Genomic DNA, 23,873 nt, shown 5'->3' on the forward strand with positions numbered 1-23,873 from the left:
TCTTAGATACATGCATTTATGATGTGTGTGTGTGTTAGCTTTCAGTTGTTTAACTTTTTAATACAACTTTGAAACTGTCATTTGGTCCAGTTACACCAAATTAACTATCCAATTTACCTCAAGCATAAGTTACAGTATTTTTGGTTTTTTTTTTTTTTTTTTTTTTTTTTTAATCTTTTGGCCTCTACTCATGGGCCACCTTTAATTTTTAAAAGCATTTTATAATGGAATTATCTCAATCATAAACAAAAGTAGACAATTTGTTTTATTCAAGTCAGAATGCAAATAAAGTCTACAGGTGGCATCTGATTAATATAATTCCCTATTTCCCACTTTTTCCATATTTTTTGACATGTTTGCAAGAGAAACTAGGTTTTTTTGTGTGTGTTTGTTTGTTTTTTGGTTTTTGTTTTTTGTTGTTGTTTTTCCGGTACCAGGAATGGAACTCACGACCTCGCGCTTGCCAGGCAGGCACTGTGCCGCTGAGCTAAATCCCCAGCCCCGAAACTAGGTTGTTTATCGTATAGAACAGTGGCGGTGAACCGATGGCACGTGTGCTGCAGTGGGCTCTTTGTATCATTGAAAGCTCTAAAAGGTTCCCATCACTGCTCTAGAGTTTCCTATTCAGGATTTGGCTGACTGTCCTCAAAGTGTCTCAGAGTATCTTGCTGTAAACTAGAATGAACCCAGATTCTATCCTTTATCAAGGAATAGCTGTTAGGTGGTACTGTACACCTGCTACTCTGACGCTCGGGGAGCACGTGGTTCTAGAGGACCCGCTGCTTCTGGCATGAAGGGTGGTCAGAAGTCAGGTGTTGTAATCCTGAACGCCTCTGCAGAGCTCGCTACCCCTTCCCGTCAGTGTTGTAGAGCTTGTGGGCGGTTGTTTCCTGGGTCCATTGTTTGATGAGTGACTGCAGAATGGTGGTTCTATTCCTCTTGGATTTAGTGGCTGGAAATCATCTATTAAAAACCTTATGTACTCAAGTATTTGATTTCAAGTATAGATCATGCAGCGAAGACATTTATGCCTGATTCTTTTGCTTATCAATTTCGCAATTTTTTAAAATAATGAGTCATAAAAAAATAAATAAATAAATAAAATAATGAGTCATGACCCTAGAGGCCTTTCGAGGTGCCCAGGCACCACCGTTACATACCCTGCATCCCTCCCCCATTCACTGTTGTAAATGTATATGTGCCAGGGTGGTCAGATATTTTAGTGAATGATTAAATTTCTAAAAAATTACTATAAAAAAAGACACATTGCCATTAAGCCCCCTCCATTTGAACACAATTATCCCGTCGTTCTTGCCACCTTTTGAAACAGTGGTAGAAGTCCTCTTTTGTAAGTGTTTTCCGAGGTGTGATCAGAACTATGGTGAGTGCTGTTGTGGTGTGCCATCCAGCAAGAGGGGGCTCGTAAGACCACCGCAGTGTACCTCATCCTCCTTATTCCCTGGTCTGGCATCTGGCAACTTCCGGCTCTTCCCCAAAGTCAAAGGAATTGACCAGGAAAGGTAAATGTTTTGAATTGTCAGGATATCAAGGCAGCCACAGCTGTGCAGCCAGACACAGGAAAGACTTCTAGAACTGCTGCAGAAAGTAGAAAGAACGATGGGATAGATATTCAAAATGAGGACGAGTATTGTGAGGATTAAGGGCAATGTGTTTTTTACCGTAATAGTTTTTTAAAAATTTAAGCATACCCCGTATTTTCCCGTCCTACTTTGTATACTTAATATGTTTCTCTTAATTGCAGGTACTGTTTTGATCACAATATAATTTTCTAATTATCCCAATTAACCTGGGGTTTGTTTTTTTTTAAATTTTCAGACAAGTCCCTCTAAATTGCTAAGTTGCCCAGACTGGCCTCAAACTTGCCATCCTCCTGCCTCAGCCTCCTGAGTGCTAAGATTACAAGCATGCACAGGCATAGATCGCCATGCCTGGCTCACCTGTTTTTCTTCTTTGTATTTGACTGGCTTTGTTCTCTACACTAGATTTTAGAGCTCTTTGGAATAGGTCCCAGTATGAGGAATAGATCCAGCTTCATCTTTCTCACCTTTAAAATTTTGATTTGCTTACCTAATTGAACAGTGTCTAAAATTAGTCATGGTCTCTCTGAACAATACATAAAACTCAGAATAATTGCTCAAACCATCTTCCTTCCTGTGGAGTACTCAATAGTGTTCCACCTTTTTTGCCATCAAGTGAAACATTATTACCATTGTTTTGTGCCGTGTCTGTTCATACTCATTCACGCTCAGAGTCGGCTCTCATCCTTCCGTCTGCACCTCAGAGCTTATTCCTAGGTGCATTTCCCTTCCTGCAGCAGACATATTCCTCTTGTGAGCACTCATGGAAATAAACTGTACTTTTGCTGAAAAAGTCTTTTATTTCAGGCTGTTTTAAAATCTTCCTTTAGCTGAGAATATGACTCTGTGTTCTCCTACAGCTGTACATGTTATCCCACTGTTTTTGGGCTTCTTATTTGTTATTAAGAAATTAAGGTTCTGTTTTACTTAATCCCACATTTTTCTCTGGGTTTTTAAAAATAGATTTCACTGTTTTTGCTTTCCCAGCTTCACTGTTCTGTATCTACTTTTTTTTTTTTTTTTTTTTTTAACTGTTCTGTATTTAGATGTGAATTTCCTTTGTTTATCTTGCTCGAGGCTTAGGGGCCTCTTGAAATTCTAGGATTGATATTTTTTACCAATTCTTGAGAAATTCTCATCTGTTATATTTTTTAAAAAATTAATTATCAGTACATTTTAGGTACACATAGTGGTCACATTCATTATAGGGAGTTTGTACCTGTACATGGTATAACTTGATTCTTTTCTTCCCATTCCCCTACCCTCCCTGCAATTCCTTTTCCCCCTCCTTATTCACACAAGCTTTGTTTCCATTTTTTCATTCTTTTCTCATCTTTCCTCTTCTAGTAGTGTCATTACATCCTTCCGTATTTTTCTTCTAGAATTCTGATTAGACTTTGAAGGTCTGGCTTTATGCAAGAGTTCAGGTCTGATAATGTAATGATCATGTTGGTTACCTTTTATGCATTAATTTTAAGCTTTTGTAGCAGGAGCAGCGGGGCTTGGGAGGAGGTCTAGTCCACCATATATTTCAGCAACAAAACACTGTTCTTTGAAAATATTAACATTCGGGATTTAAAGAGAAGCGGCTTGTGGGAGAATTAAAGAAGAAGGAAAGGGTGGCTTCGGAACGCTTGCCGTAGGAGTGAGGCACTTGCCGTCTGTGTCCTTGCGTGGCCGCCCCTTACGCACCCGCCCCCGGCAGGCTCCTCCTTGTGCCTGACGGGTGGCAGCAGGGACCGCGGGCCGCGTCCTCTTTCTGTCTCCTGGTTTTCCCTGACCCACCCCGGTGCCTTGCATCTCCCCCAGTTTAAGTTCACTGCTTTCTTTCAAGTCTCACATAACAAATTTAGCTAAAGAGCCATTATTAAATGTCTTGTGTCCCTTGATGTTTGCAATATACTTTGATTGGGACAATTTCATAAAAGCCATCAGCAGTGATTCAGTGAGGAGGCCCAGGAGATGGGGGACGAAGGGTAGGTCTACCAAGTCAACTTGTGCCCTGTGGCCCCTCGTTCTAACTGCCCTACGAGCTGAAGATGTGTCCCTGTTATTAAAACATTAGTCCAGAAGGCTGGCGGGGTGGTTCATGCCTGTAGTCCCAGCACTTGGGAGGTTTAGGCAGAATTACTGAGTTTGAGGCCACCTTGGGCAACATAGCAAGACCCTCCCTCGGAAAACAAACAGACAAAAAAACTGAATCCAGTGTCTTTGAACTCAGTTTTGTATGTTCTGTGCATCTCACCACTTCAGGTAATAAGTACTAGAAGTCCATTACTCACTATTTAAAACAAAACTGTATCTCCAACTGACTCAGATTTCAAAATGTAGGTAGGAGTGAAAATACATGTGTTTATCTCTAAATTGTCTTTGCTAATGAGGAAAAAGCAAAGGCATAGAGAACTGTGAAAATTTCAGGAAGGGCTTTAGAAGGTAAACCTTGAAGACAAGTCTTCTGCAGTGGTGGGTTTGAACCCAGGGTCTCACACATTGAACCCTAGGCAAGCACTGTACTGTGCTACGTCCCCAGCCCTAAAGACAAGAATTTAACCTGGAAGTGGTTGAGATTTCCCTCACCCAAACCTCTTTATCCCCAGCTTTACTTAGTGGAGGGCAATTCTTCTTACAGTTATAAAGCAACAACATACATAGAATTTCCAGCCAGGGGTGGTGATGCATGCTGTAATCCCAGCACTTGGGAGGCTGAGTCAGGAGGATCAGCCTGGGCTACAAAGGGAGCTCAAGACCAACCTGAACTGCATAGTGAGACCCAAAATAAAGAAAGCATTTCCTTATCCAGCCCCTCCACAAAATGGCTTGCTATTTTGGCTGATAATTTCTTAGAGACACAATTAACATGTAATTGAGTTAATTACTATAAATGAGCTATAATACCCATAATGAAGAGTTATATTAGCTGGATGTGGTGGCACACCCATGTAATCTGAGCACTGTGAGAGGCTGAAGCAGGAGGATCACAAGTTTGAGCCCAGCCTGGGTAATTTAGTGACTTAGTCTCAAAAAAATGGAAAGGTTGCTGAGAACGTAACTCAGTAATGAAGGACCTGCGGTCAGTCCCCAGTAACACGCATGTGTGCGCGCGCGCACACACACAAATCTATATTTATTTTAGAAAGTAAGTTATAATAAATTAGGACCAAAGGTACATTTATAGTTGATTACAAATTGCGTATCCATTTTTAGTGACTCCAGAAATTGTTCAATCCTAGCTGACAGTCACTGAGCCCGGAACAGTGTCCAGGCCCCTATTCTAGTGCTTGACCTCTATGATCCCATCTTTTTTTTTTTTTGTCTTTTTTTGTCTTTTTGAGACAGGGTTTCACTATGCAGTTCAGGCTGGCCTTGAACTCGCAACGAGCCTCCTGCCTCAGCCTCCCAAGTGCTGGGATTACAGGCAAAGCTCACTTTGTACCCCAGGCTGGTCATGAACTCGCAACGAGCCTCCTGCCTCAGCCTCCCAAGTGCTGGGATTACAGGCGTGCACCACCGCGCCTGGCCCTTGATCCCATCTAATACTTAGAACAAGTCTCCTTAGATGGGGCACAGGAAGGTTAAGTGAAGGTCACAAAGCTAATGGGTGACAAAATGGCTCTAAACAGCTGGCCTGGCCCAAACTGCTGCGTGGCTGACCAGGTGTGTAAAGCCGCCGCCGCCGCCACCACCGCAGGGCTTAAGTCTTGAGTCCTCAGAGCATAGTCTCAGTTTTTCAATAAATGGCGTCGTATAGCAATGGATTCCGTTGTTGCCCTCTTTCTTTCCTTGGGCCTGGGGGAAGCCCAGGGGTTCTGTGTCCTCACTGGGCCAACTTGCTGACCTGCTGTCCTCCTCAGTTTCTGTTCCAGCAGCTGGGAATGTTGGTGTCTTTCGTGAAGAGCCACATCCGACCTTACATGGATGAGATCGTCACCCTCATGCGCGTGAGTAGAAGTTAACGCTTTGACCAGTTTACCCATGTTTGGGTCCAGGAAGCTCAGAAGCAAGTTTGATAACATGGACATTTTTTATGGATCATGGTGGAGCTGCCACAACTTGAGCGTGAAAGGTGGAGCAAAGCAGCCCACTGGGTTTGGAGGAGGAAGAGGAAGGCCGTGGCTCCGGCTCTCGATGTAAGAATACAGGGCACGGAGTTGGAGGAGGAGGCCTGAAGTAATTGCTCTGCAGAAACACCCTTGAGTTATTTGCCTCACACAGCAAAGCAGTTTCATTTTAGTACTATAGCAGTGCTTTTCTGTCCCCTCGAAAGCCCTCTTCTTAGTGCCTGTAAAACTGGCCTGAAGAGGCGGTTGGGGTTGTATTTTCCTAAGGTGTTATTAAATACCACAGACTTTTCTCAGGCACTGAGGAACAAGGTCATGCTCTGCCCTGCTGCCTCCAAAAGCACAAGCGTCACCTTCCGACTGCATGGCTGTGTGAGAAAGGCGCGGGGCCAAGGATTTTGTAATTTGCAGTACGCAGGTGCTATAAGCCACCCCATCGGTGGCAATATCATTTTTTCTACTGTTCTATCTAATTTTAATGGCTTTGTTGGAAAGGTTGCTTTGTATAGTAGACACGGCTGTGTCTTCTGAGAATTGAACAGTGATTTTTGTTCTCCCATCCCAGACCTTTGTAGTTAGCTTAGAGGACACAGCAGGACCTAAATCAAAATGGCCAGCTTCCCAAATGGAGCTTCCTAGCACCTGGCTCTCAGAACTGAAAACTCCTACATGTATAAATCATTAAAGCTGCTGTTCCCCACTCCTGCGGCAGAGGCCTCTGTGCAAGGAAGGTTTAGGCTGAATTCTGAGAGCCAGATGGATGGTCTTGGGGGAGGGAAGCAGTGTAGTTGGGGCAGGAAGTCAAAATGTTTCCCCCCAAAAAAGATGTATAACCAAAACACAGGGCTGGGAGGCAAGAGCCTCACGCCTGCAAAGTATGGCTTTTATTTCATCCCAGACGGAGAGGGTGCAGCGGGGGCTCTTCCTCTGGCTGCTGATCCTGAGCATTTTAACGAGCTCCCCTGAGCCTAGGAAGAGAATAGTCTGTGAGCAGTGTGCTAGCCGACATCCCCAGGCAGGCTGCCGGCCTTTGAGGAGAGGGCCTCTGCGAGCACCGCATGGGATTGCATGGGGAGGCTGGCGGGCTTTCTCTGAAGAAGACGGAGTGTGGTCCAAATGAAGGAACACCACGCAGACTGGGGGGCCGTGGAGTTTCTTTGGCAGCGCTTTTTATGTAGAGTGAACATAGCTTTTTCAGAGAGAGTATTTCTGTCCCAGCAGAGAGAAAGTAAGTTTTACCAGCATCTTCTGATTTGGTTTTTACTCTCTAAATTGTTAAGGCTTTAAAATTTTTTAAATAAGACTTTATCCTTTTGTAAAGCCTTCCATCTAGGAAGTTATCCTTTTTTACTGACTTACATTATGAATTATTTAGGAGCCCTGAGAGTATTAATATTCATGTGTTGTCTCAGTGAAGAAGGCAGAAGGTGCCTGTCTCTTCTCATTGATTTGAAATGACAGCTTTGCTTGGAGTCTGAGGCCTGGGCCAGTTGGCCTTGCAGTTCAAAGGCAGAATCTCCAGTCCATTGGCCAGGTTTTTATTTTAGTAACTTTAATGGGTTGTAAGTACATGGATGTGAGAAGTGCTCATTTTGTGGTACTACCCAGGGCTGATGGATAGATTTGGGAGGACAGATATCAGATAGCATCTAGCAAAATGTAAATCCAGATTGCATCAGAAACCTTGGTGACCCTAGAGTAGAGATCTGATGGTACAAAGTGAGTTAACTGCCCTGCACACTTCCATGCTCTTTGAGTGACGTAGGCCTCCGTTCATTCTACAGATGTGTTTTTTTTTTTTCTGGTACCGGGAATCGAACTCATGACCTTGCGCTTGCCAGGCAGGCGCTGTACCGCTGAGCTAAATCCCCAGCCCCATGCAGATGTGTTTGAATGGCGGGTTCCAGGTGATCGGATAGATTCTGGGGATACAAAGATGAATCAGGGTGGTTTCTTGCCCATAAATAGCCTACAGTGTAATAAAGACTACAAAGCAGATTAAGGATTACAGGTCCTAGGAAGGTGCAGTGCAAAGGGACCCAAAGTGGATAACAGCAGGACAGGAAGAGTGAGAGAAGAGCTCTTGGCCAGGGCTGGACAGCCAGGTGGGGCTTAGCTGGGCAAGAAATGGAATTCTAGGCCGAGGGTGCAGCATGAGCACAGCACGGGGAAGTGCAGTTCAGTTTGCCTGGCGTGGCTGCGACACGGCCCAGGAAGAGGGCGGGGAGGAGCTCTTCGGGCCGACCACTCTCCCTGGGTTTTTGCTTGTTGACCGTCTGCGTTTCTTGGTTCACAGTTCAGAGGGGCACCTGGCAACCTTTCTGTCTCCCTCTTAGGAATTCTGGGTCATGAACACCTCCATCCAGAGCACGATCATCCTTCTCATTGAGCAGATTGTGGTGGCACTCGGGGGCGAGTTTAAGCTCTACCTGCCCCAGCTGATCCCGCACATGCTGCGTGTCTTCATGCACGACAACAGCCCGGGCCGCAGCGTCTCCATCAAGGTGAGCAGCCTGGGGTCCTCGGGAGAGACTTCCACCTCCTCGGGGTCCCTGAGGGGTCAGCCAAGAAGAACACCCTGTTGTGAGTCTCGAATTGATGTCTGCACGCCAATGCCAAAGCCCAAGAAGACTGATACTGATGTTTGCAATTTGAATTCTACAGAATGTTTGCAGTCTTCCCTGATTTCCTTGTTTTGTCTTCTTTAGTGGATTATTTTCAGGACATTGTTTTTTCCCAGCCCAGTTTTCTCTGTTATCCAGCAACTGGAGCTGATCCATTGAAATAAGCAGAGAGAAAGGAAACTAGTGTGTAACAAATGAGATGAGGGGAAAGTGGATCACCAAGGGAGCAGCTCAAAGCTGTGCCATTTTCAGAGTGCCCACAGAACTTTGAATAACCCACACCTGTGTCCCAGCCCCGTCCTCAGCTGTGGGGTACCTGGCTGTACTTGTTCAGCGCCGTGCCCTTGTTCCCTCTGCAGCTGTTGGCAGCAATCCAGCTGTTTGGTGCCAACTTGGATGACTACCTACATTTGTTGTTGCCTCCCATCGTGAAGCTGTTTGATGCCCCTGAAGTCCCACTCCCATCTCGAAAGTAAGCTTCTACCCTTGGGGATCAACAGTTGTTAAATAACTTCTAGTGTTTTGTTGAAGGTGTCATTTTCTTTTTTGTTTTTGTTTCTTCTGAGGCAGGGTCTAGCTGTGTAGTTCAGGCTGACCTTGAACTCGCTGTGCACCCCAGGCTGACCTCAAAACTGGCAGCATCCTCTTGTCTCAGCCTCCTGAGTGCTGGGATTATAGGTGTGTGCTGCCATGCCTGGCTGAAGATGTCATTTAAAAAAACAAAAAAGCAAAACCAAGATGTCATTTTTTAAAAATTGCCAGGCTTTCTTTGTGTTTGCTTAATTTTTTAAACTCCCATTATTTTAGGGCAGAAACTTCTTGGATTCGTAGAAATCTTGCTTGTCCCCACCCCCTGGAGTATATGGTAGCCCCATGTTATCCACAGCACCTCAGAACTCCTTCCTGTCCCTCAGCCGCCTCCCTCTCCAAACAATTTGTGTGTAGCAGTCCCTATAGGCTCTAGGTTGTTGCAGGGCAGCCTTGGAGACAGTGGACCGCTTGACCGAGTCCCTGGATTTCACGGACTATGCATCCCGGATCATTCACCCAATTGTTCGAACCCTGGACCAGAGCCCAGAGCTGCGTTCCACAGCCATGGACACCCTGTCTTCACTTGTCTTTCAGCTGGGGAAGAAGGTAAGTTGGGAGGCCTGAGCAAAGGGTTGCTTTTCTGTCTTGTTTGGGAGGAAGACTGTAAGCATCTCCCTTTGCTAGTCTGTAGGTCTCTACCACCATCAGAGAATATGGAGCTATTTGCTGTTTTGTTGTTGGTCTTCATTTGTCCAGGAAATATTTGTTAAGCACCCCTGCGTGGGCTGGAGGTCTTCTGAAGAGAGCATGGTAAACCAGATCCGTGTTCTCATAGCACTTCTATTCCAGTGCAGCAGAGCAAGCACACCCTGTTTGTCTCCTAAGGTTAATGGTGCCGGTGGGGAGAAATGCTGTTTACGCAAGGTAGATAGGGAGCCTTCCCCGGAGAGTTGCTGTGTGAGCAGAGACCCGCATACACAGCCAGGCCCGGAGACTGTCTGCAGAAGGGGAGCGGAATGCCCTGGTGGATGCAGCTGTGAGGCGTTCTTGCACAGTGTGACTTGGGTGAGCAGGGAGAAGGCTTAGAGCTAAGGGCGTAAAGACAGCACAGGGTGACGTAGGGGGAGAGACTAGCTCTGTAACCCCTGGACAAGCAAAATCACCTTCCTCATGCCTGGTAACTTGCTCAGAGTGCAGAATTGCAGGCTTTGCCCCACACCTCCTGGATCAGAAACCTGGGCTGTGGAGCCCGGCATGTCTGGTTCCATCCGCCCTTTGGGGTGTACACCTGCCCACTGACACACTCAGGTGCGGTGCCGTCCTGAGTGCTTCGGCTTTTACTCTGAGAATGTAAGACTGGAAGTCCTTGGAGGACGCTGACCATAGGAAAAATACTCTTGACTCAGTGTTTTCAAATGATCACTCTCACTTCTGTATGGAAAAATTTGCGGTGGAAGCAGAGACCTGGGAGAAGCAAGAAGCCAAATGGAACCAGGCGTGGTAGTTCACCCTTATAATCCCAGCACTTGGGAGGCTGAGGCAGGAAGATCAATTGCCAGTGAGTTCGAGGCCAGCCTGGGCTACATAATGAGACCTTATCTCAAAAAACAAAACAAAATGAAGAAGGACGATGGAAGATGATGGGGACTGAACTAGGAGTACAGCCAGGGGGGTGAACATGAGTTCTTCAGAACAGCACAGAGCTGGCCAGCGTCCCGGAAGAACTGGCCGCACCGTAGTTGCGTGATACCCTTTTCTCTACTTTTCACCCTCCAGAGTAATGGTTTCTGGTCTCTTCTCCTTCACAGTACCAAATTTTCATTCCAATGGTGAACAAAGTTCTGGTGCGACACCGAATCAACCACCAGCGCTATGATGTGCTCATCTGCAGAATCGTCAAGGTGAGTACACGGCCTGTCTGCTTTGAAGTCCTCCGTTCTCTCTGCCTCAATATTCTTGTCCTCTTCGCGGAGGAGGGTGCCTGGCCTTTTCACTCTGAACTGGGAGTGGCCGGCTTCTGTGGTAAATACAGTGAGTTCTTTCAGCCTTGCAGGCTGTGTGGTCTCTGTGGCACCTGTGGGCTCTGCCCTGCAGCCTGAAAGCAGCCACGTGCGGCACGTAAGCCAGTAAGCCTGGCTGCTTCCCAGTAACACGTTACAGCGGATCCAAACTTGAGTCTCCCGCAGTCTTCATGTATTGCAGAGTTTTAATCTTTTTTTTTTTTTTTTTTTTTTTTTTTTTTTTGGTTTTTCTCCGGTACCGGGAACCGAACTCATGACCTTGCGCTTGCCAGGCAGGTGCTTTTAGCCACTGAGCTAAATCCCCAGCCCCTTAATCTTTTGCTATTGTTTCAGCTGTTTGATAAGTAAATCCATTCCTAGCTCTCAGTGCACAGAAACAGGTGGCCGGCTCTTACCACCTTAGCTGCAAAGCACTTCACCATTTTTATCCTTACTCTCAGTTGTTTGTCTTTACTGCTCATTCAAATCTTGGCTCTTCTGGAGGGTCTGCACCTCGTGGGGTTTGTGTGTTGTTTTCCAAAGTCAGAGCATCAGTGGAGGCGCAGGTGTTTGCTGTAAACCTCTGCTTGCAGGGTTACACCCTTGCCGATGAAGAGGAGGACCCCTTGATTTACCAGCACCGGCTGCTGAGGAGTGGCCAAGGGGATGCACTGGCCAGCGGACCAGTAGAAACGGGGCCCATGAAGAAACTGCACGTCAGCACCATCAACCTCCAAAAGGCAGGTCCATTGCTTCCAGAAAGCTTCGTTTTCCTATCTCATTCAGAACTTCTAGCTTTGCTGCCTGATATTTAAGCCAACCAACAACCAGCCCCAGCGTTTTTCTAAAACCTAGATACCATGAAATGAACTTAGGCTAATTTATCTTTCTCCAGGTGTCCAGCTTATAATTTTTTTTTAATACAGAAAAAGTAGAGAACAAAGTGTCTTTTTATGTTCCCTTGGAACTTTGATAATAGAACCTTTCTTTGGAAATAACATTCCCTCCCCCGGCCTCTCTCCCTCTTTTTTGGTACTAGAGATTGAACTCAGGGCCTCACACAGGCTAGGCAAGCACTATAGCACTGAGCTACATCTCTAGCCTTACATATTTATTTATTTATTATGGTTTTGGGCGATTGAACCCAGGACTTTCACACTGAGCTACATCCCAGCCATTTTACTTTCTATTTTGAGTCAGGTTCTCTAAATGGCTGCTTTGCCCAGGCTGGGCTGGCACTTGTGATCCTCCTGCCTCGGCCTCCCAGAGTGTTGGGATTGCAGACATGTGCCACTATGCTCAGCTGTAACATTCTCATTTTTGACATGAACAGAACAGAGCCACTGAGCCCCCTACTAAGCGCTACAGTACAGAGCTGGCCGACGTACAGCTTTCACACTGTACTTTTCAAACTTCTCGGTCTCCCTGGGCTTACCAGTTGCTGGGGACCCTACTGAAATGCTGACTCTGATGTAGGCTGTCTGAGACGAGACCTGATACTGTGCATTCCCAGCGAGCTCCCTGGTCATGTGCTGCTTCTGTGAGTAGTGAGATCTTAGGTCTTCGCAAGCACTGAACTGTCTCTGGTAAAAGCCACAGATACGGCCAGCTTTTCACCTTGTGTATCACCAGCCAGCCACCTGAAAACAGTTTCAAAGCCTCTCTGGTTAAAGAGCAGAATAAATATCGTTGCTTCACCAACTTTTAAATGAAGGTACTGGCTTGCTTATTTTCCACATTCAGTGTCTCCAGAGACTGTAAGCTGCCCCCAGTTTGGATTCAGCCTGGTTTTGGTCTTCATTTATTAGCAGCTGACTCAGAGAAGTTACCCTTCGCGTGTAGCTGCAGAGGAGGAAAGAACTAGGCAGGCCTGTGTCCCAGCTGACTCGTTCTCTTCTTTGGCCAAGCCTATAAAGATTGGAACAGTCACGTGTATGTGTGTGCGTGTACTCACACTCGGCTTTGGAACACTGGGGTTTATTACTGAGTATTGTGTCAGACTCTTCACCCGCAAGGACGGTGTCAGGGAACCCTGCCGAGAATGCTTGCTGATTGCAGCTGGAACGAGTAGAACAGCTCTGGGTAAGAGGGTTGCTGCTTTCTCTTGGGGGATTTCCTAACTGCTAGTCTGAGGTTTCAGGGGAAGAACAGATCATCAGCTCCCTAGCGTTCCCAAGCAGTTGTTTAAGCCACGATGCCGACACCTCACACTTTAGGGAGGGGCAGGGCAAAGAGGCCAGATGTACAATTCCATCCAGATGTTTGAGCCTTCCTGGGTTCAGAACGTCCTTCCAAGCAGCTGTCCTCCATGCTTCGGAGCTTTGTTCTCTGTGTTAGGAAATTCCCCCAGTAATGTAGTTTGCTTCCAGGAAGTTTTTTATTTTGCTTTCTTTTTGTTTTGAACTGGGGTCTTGTTATGATACCCAAGCTGGTCTTGAACTCCTGGGCTCAAGTGATCAAGCTACTCTTGCCAAGTACCTGAGACTACAGGTGTGTGCCAGCGTGTGTGGTGCTCAAAGCAGGTTTAGTTGCATAAACCTTACCAAAAAAGACGAAAGACTCTGTAGCTGATTTTCACATGAGAGAACAGATCAATTTTAAAAGCCCTAAGCAAGATGCTCCACAGTTGACTTTTGGATTTATTTCGTTAAGAAGTAAATTGTGCTTCCACACAATCGGATATTTAGCACTTTTAACCAGCTTTCAGAATAACAGTTTGCCACCTCAGTCACCACTCTGTTGTCTGCAGAGGGAGGACCGACGTGGTACAGAAGACATAAGCTCCATTTGTATGTGCCCGAAAATGCCTTCCGGTTTCAGCAGCTTTGCTGTTGTGTGACTGTCTGGCTGCCCTCTGCAATGGAGAAGGTGGCGTTCTGCACACATGGACTTGCCTCACTGCATGAGTCAATCAGCAGTGAGTGGATAGCAAGAGGAAACCGGCCCATGTTTGCACCCTGGGTGCAGAACCTGGAGAATTAAAGAGGCGGCAGGGAGGTCCACAGGTGGATGTGTCCTGTTTATTGCTGTACTGTGCAGTTGTCTGCTAAACTATTTCTGAAGACTTCTTTACTGCCATTTATCAAATGATAACAACAGTAATGTAATGGTAGCAGTAGACGCAGTTGACATTTTTTGATTGCGCTCTGTATGTCAGGCGGGGTTGTGAGTACTTTATGTAATTAGTCATTATTATTTTTGAGACAAAGTCTTGATAAATTACCCAGGCTGGCCTTGAAATTGTGATGCTACTGCCTCAGTCTCCCAAGTAGCTGAGATTACAGCATTGTGTTATCACATAATCGTTTACTGGCTAATCATTTACTGTTAATCTTGCTAATAACCCATTGTGGTTCCCATTTTATAGATGTGGACTTTAAGGTAGTGAGAGTGTAAGTAATTTGCCTAATTTCTCACCTACTAGTACATGATGGAGCCAGGTTTTGACCTCGGTAGTTTGACTCCAGAGCCAGTTCTCTTACCCTGTGCTGAATCACTCGGTCTGTGTTACCTAGGCCCAAGCTTACATCATTAGGAAGAACTTAGTACTTGCTTGTTGATGTCCAGCTTTTATGTGCTGTATAACGCAGTGCAGTTGTACACAGACCAATTGTATGGGTAAAGCAGAAACCTATGGACAGAAAAGGACTTGTTTCTATGTCACCAAACAGAACAGGGTTTCAAAGTCAAGTGGTACCTAGTTTCCTTCATTTTTCCTTCAGGGATTCTTTCTGTAAAGTCGGTGGTAATTTTCTGGTTTAGGTCTTACAGTCTTTCCTTTTTCCTTTTCTTCTTTTTTTTGGTAATGTGAGGGATCAGGTTCCTCTTGTTTTGTTTTGTTTTTAATTTTTATTTTAAAGAAACAAAAAAACAAAAAAGAAACCCCAAATTTCCAAAGCAGTATGATAGGAGGGTAGCCATGATTAATACATTGCATATTGTGATCTTTAAACTGGTATCTTGTAATCTTATCCTTCAGTGCTGACATTCACTGGTACCTGTTGTCAGCAGCAGATCTGCAGTGTATCCCAGGAGATGATGGTCAAGACGCTGTGGGTCAGGTGGTGTAGCACGTGGTGGCTTTTCACTCCCTCGATGATTTTGCTAGTTAAAAGTTTGAGATTCTGCTCCAATTTAGATTATTTCCCCAGTTCAGGGAAGATTGACATGTCCGTTCTGCTGAAAAAAGTCTTTGAAGAACATATTTTAGAAGTTAGAGACTGAGTAGCTCAGCTAGCCAGCTCAGTTAGGTGACACTGTGATACTCTCCACCATTTTTGCTCATCTGTTCTGGGTGGGCCCTCTGGATACCTTGTCCTCAGATGAAAAAGCCTGAGACCCAGATGCAGCCTATCTGTGATTTGCCCAGGATATTGCAGCTACTGGATGTGAGGGCCAGGATCTCAACCAGATGTTTCTAACCAGTAAAACAGACACTCACAACTCCTGTTCCAAGCACTGTTGCAAATTCACTGTTTCCTTACCAACTCACTAAGTCCTGTGAAGCAGTCCCATGAAGCAGAAGCTATCATCCTCACTCTACAGATGAAGAAAGTAAGGTATAGAGGAGTTAGGTAACTTGGTGAGGACCAGAAGCCAGTAAGTTATATAGCTAGGATTTGAATTCAAACCACTGAGTTCCAAGCCTGTCGGCCGATACACCAGACCACCCTCTTGAGAACCTGGTCCTTCCAGCCATCTGCCTAACTTGCCCCAGGAGTACTCAATTTTTTTTTTTTTTTCCAGGAGACAGGGTCTCACTAAATCACTAAATTCCCCATCCTGGGCTCTAACACCTGATCCTCTGACTCCACCTCCCAGAGCGCTTGGGTTACAGGCTTATCCCACCAGGCCTGGCAGAGCAGTGCTCTTGAGTTTGGAAGAAAGGATAAACGGGAGAGTAACAATTAAATCTGTCCACTCATTTCTTGTTCCACCACAGCACATGGCTTTGAGCTTATCCTTACCTGGTTGTAAAGTGATTCATGGACTCGACATTTCCCTCTTCCTGTGGCTCTCCGCTGTTGGATGAGGTGGTGACTGGCCAAATCTGGAGAACCCATCCCCTCTACACATTGCTGGAGGCCACTAGACTTTATGGAATATGCTCTAGTTGTGTAGATCTCTGCTTTGCTGATGGTCAGAATCCAGCACAAGCCAACTGTAATACAAGCCTTTTCTACAGTGTGGAATATTCCAGAGGCTTTATGCCTTTTACTTAAATAGCATTCTTGTTTTATATTTGTGTTCTAGAGGAAACTGATCATAAGAAGTATAATTTTACAAATCGAAGTAGAATAAATAGATGAGGGCCCTTTGCAGTGCTCCTTGAAACTGATGGTTTTCCATTGTCACCCGTGGGGTCACAGGCCTGGGGCGCCGCCAGAAGGGTCTCCAAAGATGACTGGCTGGAATGGCTGAGACGGCTGAGCCTGGAGCTGCTAAAGGACTCCTCCTCGCCCTCCCTGCGCTCCTGCTGGGCCCTTGCGCAGGCCTACAACCCGATGGCCAGGTACGGGGATAGGCTCCCTCCGCCCACCTCTCTTTGGGACAGGCCCAGAGAGGAGAATATGTAGTTTTTTTAGTGGTAATAGTAAAAGGGCTAGTATGTTTAATTTTGCTAATTTGTGAGATAAAAACAATAAAAAAGAAAAAGGAAAAATTGAATAAACTTACAAGAAAAGCATCCATCTTAACCTAGTAGACCACAGGTCAATTCCTTTCCCTAGTAGGTTTAGGTTCATACTTTGCATTAGAAAGTTATTTGGTTTTTTTTTTAAAAAAAGAAAGTTATTTGGTTTGTTTTGGGTTGGTTTTTTTTTTTTTTTCGTCTTTTTTGTTTTTGTTTTTTTGAGACAGAGTCTTACTTTGTAGTGCAGGCTGGCCTTGAACTCACTCTGTAGCCCAGGCTGGCCTTGAAGTCAGGGTAATTCTCCTGCTTCAGCCTCCTGAGGGATGAGATGACAGGCATGAGCCACCGCACTTGGTTACCAGATAGGTTTTTTAACACTTGGCCTGGCTGTGCAAATGGATAGTCTTCTATGAAGTTGAGTGTATGGCAGCAAGCACTGTCAAATTCCAGTCACACAGGCAAGCTCTGCTGGTGTTGAAGAAAATCCTACCGTATTATAATGCACTTTCAACACCCATAAGTTTACTGGCCAAGACGAGGGTCTACCTGAGCTTTTATAGTAAGAAAGATATTATTTTAAATCTCACCCTCTTTGGTACTGGGAATTGAACCCAGAGCCTTTACACTGAGCTACATCTCCAGTCCTTTTTTATTTTGAGACAGGGTCTTGCTAAGTTGCCTAGGCTATGCTAAAAAAAAAAAAAAGTTGCCCAGGCTGGGCTTGAACTTGGAATCCTCCTGCCTCAGTCTCCCAGAGTACTGGTATTACAGATATGCACTACTATGCATGGTTTAAACAGTAAGTCTTACGTAACCATTAAAGATTCAGTTTGTGAAAACTCCTTTGTTTTTTTCCATGATGGTTGGGATCAAACTCGTAAGTGCTGCCTGCTGCTGAGATAATATCCCAGCCTTTGGTTTACAAAAATTCCTAATGCATATGACTTATAGTATAATGTACATAAACAGAAGGAAATGTAAAAGGGCATAAATTTATGACTTCAGGTATTAATGTATGTGAATGGGTAATGATTATGAAGTAATACAACAATCGCTCTTGCCAAGTAGAATGACTTAAGGAGTGATGATTTTCTACTTTATTCTTTTCCCAATTTTTCAAATTTTGCTGCAGTAGGCATTTATTGTTTATAATGAGACATACAATGGTGATCTAATTAGCAAGCAACCCTTCTCATTAACAGTAAGCAAAAAGGTAGGCATCTCATCCCACTTTCATTAGCAGAGGTGATTTCCTATGTATGTTCAGCAGTAGTGATGGCCAGGAGACTATGGTTTTGATTTCATGATTTGGTTCCTGTGTAGCCCAGAGTGGCCTTGAACTCTTTGTAGCCCAAGCTAACCTCACATGTGGAATCCTACTGCCTCAGCCTCCCAAGTGCTGGGATTACAGACTTGTGCCACCACACTTGGCCTCGAGTATTCTTTAACACTTCAAAAATCACTTCGAGGGCATCCCTGTTTTCCTAGTGTGCAGTTATGTGTAGTCAGCTGACACTGTACAGGGGTACCTCAGTTCACAAACTACGTTCTGTGATTTTGGTCACAAACTGAGTTGAATGAGAACCAGATCAGCTTTCCCCGTAAGGTTCAACATTGAGCCTTACCGTTGAATTTGATTCAGTTCTTGTCCAGCTCAGCTTGTGAACAGAATCATGGAAAGAATTAAGTTTATGAACTGAGGTGCCACTTTATCTCTTCCAAGTCACCTCCCGGCACAGTGTCATCCAGAAGAGTCTTGTAAACGCACATTTTTGTGTCTCTTTGTTTGGTCCCAAATATTTTCACTCGAAAGCCGATGTGGCTTCTGATCTCGATCTGGAAATCTTATTTCTTACTTTACGCAGGACTTCCTTTGGTCTTCATGTTATCCTTTCAATTTCAAATTCTGTGTTTTCCATTGCATTCTAAGCTTATACACATTGGTCTAATGTAGCCTTTTTTGTGGTGCTGGGGTTCAAACCCAGGGCCTTGTACATGCTAGGTAAGTGCTATGCCGCTGAACTAAAGTCCCCACCCCCTAAATTTAACTTTCTACTATATAACAAAAGTAGATACAGAAGCATCAAATATTAAACCAATCCACTATAGGTATATCCTATAGTTTCCAACTCCATTCCCCCACAATCACCAAAAAGGCAAGTGATAGAACTAAAGTTAGATGTTAAGGGTGACAAATGTGTTTGCCCGTGTGATACTGCAGTGGTTTCAAGTAGTTGTGTGATCTTAGAAATGGCTTCTGTAATTCCAGGTCCTTGTTAAGACTCTAACTATTTGAGATGGGCTCAGAATCTTTTAATGCTTGTAGATTTGGGGACTCGAAGTACAGTGGTACCTCGGTTTACAAACTTAATGTCTTTTATGATTTGGGGAAGATGGCTGTATCGGGGAGACAGCAGTGATCGTGTTTGTTACCTGACGCAGAGCTGCAAATGAAAGCAAAATTTTGCCAAATGCTTTTGTTTGTGAACCAAAAAAAATTTTTTTTTTCCGGTACTGAGAATCAAACTCACCTTGCACTTGCCAGGCAGGCGCTGTGCCATGGAGCTAAATCCACAGCCCCAGACTTTTCAGGATCTGAGGATGTAACTAGGAAATTTTTTTTTGTATCGGGGATTGAACTCACGACCTTGTGCTTGCCAGGCAGGTGCTTATGCCACTGAGCCATATCCCCAGCCTTCAAATTGTTTATAAACAGAACTATTTGAGATGGGCTCAGAATGAACTGAGCCATTTATGAACTGAGGCATTACTGTATAACTCAATGGTAGAGTGCTTGCCCACCATGCTCGGGGCCTTGGGTTCAATCCCGGGCACCACAAAAGGATGAGGAGGAGAGGAAGGAAGGAGAAGAGAAGGGGATTTGGAGGGGGGAGGGAGAGAAGGAGGACCCTTTGGATTTGGACTGTATTTGCTAAAGCTTCTAACTTCCAAAGCTGTACTGTCATTTTTTCATCATCATTCAGCTAAAGGTCCTGATTATATATAGATAGCAGGTACTGTCTTTGCCATTTGTTAGGAATGTGGGCACTGCCCTTTAAAAAAATAAAAAAGAATTTTTTAAAAATTTAAAAATAGTAATTTGAAGATTATTTTGTGAATGTGTTAATGCCAGCTATGGTACAAGTCCCCTTTCTGTTCCTCCCTCCATTATAAAGAACGGATGGAGGAACTTCCGAGAGATACACCTGTGGAGATGAGTTAGTTTGAGCTACTCGTCTGCCAGCCCCGCCCCCCCCAGCCCCCATTTGCCATAGTATCTGGACCTGTTCTGTAAAGTGTTCTAGTCATTAGCCATGTGCAGTTATTTTAATTTAATTAAAACTAAATATGATGTAAACTTCACTTCTTCCTTTATACTCGCCACGGTTCAGGTGCTTAATCACCAATAGCTACCATATTTTTCTGGTAAGATTTAGCTCATTCCCAGCAAGTCCCAAGGGACAGCCCGGGTTTGTATAACCAAAGGCGGCAAACCAGAAGCGGATGGGTAGTTATGAATTTGTGGCAGCAGGAACAGGAATGGGAGAGCTTTCCAACCATTTTCTCTGCCTCCCTGTGCCCTCAGGGATCTCTTCAACGCCGCATTTGTGTCGTGCTGGTCGGAACTGAATGAAGACCAGCAGGATGAGCTCATCAGAAGCATCGAGTTGGCCCTCACCTCTCAAGATATTGCTGAGGTCACGCAAACTCTCTTAAACCTGGCTGAATTCATGGAGCACAGTGACAAGGTGAGACTCTTCCCCTTTGTCCAGATGGAGGCTGACAAGGAACCAGCTGGTGGGAGGGGAAAGCATCCACACAGCCCGCTCTTGTTTGTGCCCCATCTGCCACTTTCCTGCGCTGCGGTGTTCTGCTCTCCTCCAGGGGCCCTTGCCGTTGAGAGATGACAATGGCATTGTCCTCCTGGGCGAGAGAGCCGCCAAGTGCCGAGCGTACGCCAAAGCCCTGCACTACAAAGAACTGGAGTTCCAGAAAGGTCCCACTCCCGCCATCCTCGAGTCCCTCATCAGGTAAGCCTGAACTCTTTATTGTCTGCTTCATCCAACATGACCCCTGCTCTCCCACTGCCTGGTGCTACCGCGCTGGCGTCGCTTAGAGACTTCCGCTGTGTGAGAGCTGCCACCGGGCCTGGCCAGCACTCTGAAATGGCGTGTGGTTGCAGATGGCTCTCTCCAGTAGTCTGGCTGTGATTGTTATTTCTGTTGAGCACTTAGACTCGGCCTCTCCGTTTTCCAGCCTGTGCCTTCCGGTCCCAGTGATACCAGCCCAGGAGCAGAGCAAGCCTGCCAGCACAGGGACCTAGGAGACAGAGATCTGTTAGGTGGTGCTTTCTGGGCAGGATTAGGTTGTCCTGGCAACTAAACCTCTTGGTTCCTTGGTCTTCCTTTGGATTCTGTGAATATAAAAGGGATAGCAAAGGCTGAGATCTGGTGGTCTTTTCCCTGGATTTGGTTGTATTCTGCCCTCTCATAAGATGGCTTTGAGTCTTCTGGGTATGGGATAAAGAGATTGTTTAATAAATTTTCTCCTGTTGTGAGATTTGAAGCAGCCCAGAACATTAGCTTTAGCTCATAGAAAACTGTTCTTGTTCCCTAATGATTATCAGAGAATATTAACTCTGGATCTAATTATCTTCATGGAAATGCTGACACGATCGATCAGTTCATTGCAGATCCCTTGGGAAGAACCAGCTGCTAATAAGTTCCTGTTATTATTCCATACTCGTAGAGCCTGCTGAGTATGGTGCTTCCTTTATTTGAGTAGATAATCAAATCACTGTATTCTCTGCTGGTTCCGCCTTTAAGCAGATGCTGACAAGTGTTCTTTTTGACAAGTGACCCAAAAGGTAGCAGTGGAATCATGTTTCTGCCCAAACACATTGGCGTTGAAGTAATGCTGATTCTAAACTGCCATACAGGGACAGTTGAGAGCGCCACCCACCCACTGAGGCATGCCTCAGTGTCGCATTAGACACGGCAAGGGCGGAGGAGACCCATGTTTCTTCCTCCTATCCCTGGCATAGGCAGCGCACGCTCATGCGATAACTACTAGAAAGTATACTAACTCGAAATACTAGCCTCACTGGCAGATAACTAGTTTTGACATTAGTGTCCTTGCTGACCCTTTCCTGTGTGACACCTATCGTCTAAAGCCTCCCCAGCCCACTCTTGGTTTTCCCCATGTTTGAGACAGTCATAGAAGCATTAAACCTAGTGCAGATTTGTTAGCAGACAGAGTTACAGGCCTAGAAAAGTCTTCAAAAACATCATTTGATCTTAAGCCAATATAATTAAGTCCTCAAAATTCCACACACGTCCAGGTGTGGTAGCACACACCTGTAATCCCAGCACTCGGGAGGCTGAGGCTGGAGGATCACTGTGAGTTTGAGGCCAGCCTTGGCTGCATAGTGAGTTCAAGACCAGCCTGAACCACATAGCAAAACCATGTCTCAGAAAACCAAAACAAAACAAAATTCCCTACAAGTTAATTGTGGCTATTTTATTTTTAAACTCCATGCTGGGAAGTCCTCGCTCTTAGCCCCTCAGGCCCAGTCAGCTGGTTCGTCTCGATGCGAGTCCTGCCCCAGAAGGGGCACAGCCTGGCGACTCCTCTCAGTTCCACACCCTGAGGTTGAACAGCTGAGCGCCCCTTCTTTGGTCTGGTGTTGGGAACGGGGTTTTTCAGGCATAGATTGAATTGTATCCTCACAGCAGCGTGTGGAGAGCTCATAGCTGAAGTCCTGCCCCTCCCCAGTAAGTTACAGGCAGGGTACCTGTTGTGAACATTAAACCCCACCTCCCCGCTGCATTATTTTATTTTTCCTACTCTTACATTCCCTTTACCACTTACTCTTTTAGAGCTTATAAGTTTATTATATTTAAGGCAACTGCCTTAACTCCTTTTTCAAACAGTTGAGTACTCCCTACAGAAAACCGTCTTTGTGTAGCCATTTCTATTTTTGTCTTTAAAAATTGTGCTCTGCTGACAATATTGTTCTCAGGCTGCTGATTCAGTCCACCTGTCTTCCTGTCGCCTTGTTTACCTATCTGCTCCAGGACAAGTGAAATCCCACGTTATCCCCAAGCAGGTCCAACAGGGAGACAGTATAAAAACAGTGCCATTGTCCTCAGAGCTCACAGGCATCGTAAGCATAACTGCATCCTAGGGGGACAGTGGATTGAGGGGCTGGATTATCAGGAAATATACATACCTCAAAACTGCGGCTTTTCCCTGGTCAGGCAGAGGCCCGCTGGACTCTCTTCTTCCACCCTAAATAGAATATAGGGTCTAGTTGGAGATGGACGTTTTCACTGTCCAAGCCCTGACTTGTCCCCCTTTAAAAAAATATTTCTGATTCAGACTGCAAGACTAAAAATAAAAGCGAGGACCAGTGTTCAGCAGGTGGCCGTGCCCGCCAGGCCGCTGCGTCTGTGTCTTCTGCGCAGTATTCGTTCGTGTGCCTCCTGCTCACAAGGAGGATCTCAAAGGCCGTGGTCAGAACAGAGTTCTTCGCCTTCAGGGGCAATGCCAAGCTCTGCGCTTGATTCTTGGTGATGCTGTGCTCTCTCAGCTCAGAGTCTGTGGGCCACACCTTCCGTGTCCACCATCAGCCTGAGCCAGAACAGGTGCTTGGGAAATACAGGTGCCACGGGAGTCCACACCACTGCAGGGAGAGTGGCTGCGATGTTCTGTGTATTCTCTGACAGCTTCTCTCCCTTCTCCCTCTGCCCTTTTCTCTGAGAAGTTTCTACCAAAATGCTGTTTATATAAGCTGTTGTCTATAATCCCAACTGCATAGGAGGCTGAGGCAGGAGGATCATGGGTTTTAGGCTAGCTTCGGTAGCTTAACAAGACCCTGTCTCAAAATGAAAAATAAAAAGGGTTGGGCACCAGGCGTGATGGCACGCATCTGTAATCCCAGCACTCAGAGGCTGAGGCAGAAATACCGTCATGAGTTGGAAGCCAGCCTACGCTACATACGAGACCCTGTCTCAAAACAAAACAAAAGAGCTGGGGGCATAGCTCAGTGGTAGACCACTGGCCTAGCATGCAAGAGGCTCTGGGTTCGATCTCCAGCACCACAGAAAGGTGAGGGGGTGAATGAGAAAAATATTTTTTTAAAAGGCTGGTTTGACCTAAAAGCCTCTGAGGGAAATGAGAAAGATTAGCTCTTTCTGCCAGGGGTCTGCTGCTCCACCCACCCTTAAGCAGCCACTTTTTGTGTCCATTCCGCCTAGCAGTGTGGGGTGAGCGCCCTAGGTCCTCCCCCTGCCTGAGGAGGCTTCTGTGTGACTTTCTGTGGGAAGGCCTGCTCCAGCACAGTTCTTCTTAGTCGCTTTATTTCTTTGCAAACCCTCAAATCCTTGTTTTTAAGCTGAAGAAGCTTCCCAAGAACCAGAGGGCTGTAG

General features: G+C 45.6%; 1 protein-coding gene across 1 annotated transcript in view; it reads left to right on the forward strand.

The window, feature by feature from the left end:
• The window catches only part of Mtor (mechanistic target of rapamycin (serine/threonine kinase)), a 112,053-nt gene that overhangs the window by 27,788 nt on the left and 60,392 nt on the right, over nucleotides 1-23,873 (forward strand). The window contains exons 20-28 of the mRNA XM_005404004.2: nucleotides 5,450-5,536; nucleotides 7,993-8,160; nucleotides 8,640-8,752; nucleotides 9,255-9,417; nucleotides 10,620-10,712; nucleotides 11,405-11,551; nucleotides 16,181-16,323; nucleotides 20,030-20,192; nucleotides 20,329-20,474. Coding sequence (XP_005404061.1) covers nucleotides 5,450-5,536; nucleotides 7,993-8,160; nucleotides 8,640-8,752; nucleotides 9,255-9,417; nucleotides 10,620-10,712; nucleotides 11,405-11,551; nucleotides 16,181-16,323; nucleotides 20,030-20,192; nucleotides 20,329-20,474 — 1,223 coding nt within the window. The remainder of the gene's footprint in view (nucleotides 1-5,449; nucleotides 5,537-7,992; nucleotides 8,161-8,639; nucleotides 8,753-9,254; nucleotides 9,418-10,619; nucleotides 10,713-11,404; nucleotides 11,552-16,180; nucleotides 16,324-20,029; nucleotides 20,193-20,328; nucleotides 20,475-23,873) is intronic.

Source organism: Chinchilla lanigera, unplaced genomic scaffold, assembly GCF_000276665.1.
Source record: "Chinchilla lanigera isolate Chin_1 unplaced genomic scaffold, ChiLan1.0 scaffold00085, whole genome shotgun sequence".
In the NCBI taxonomy this organism is placed as follows: Eukaryota; Metazoa; Chordata; class Mammalia; order Rodentia; family Chinchillidae; genus Chinchilla; species Chinchilla lanigera.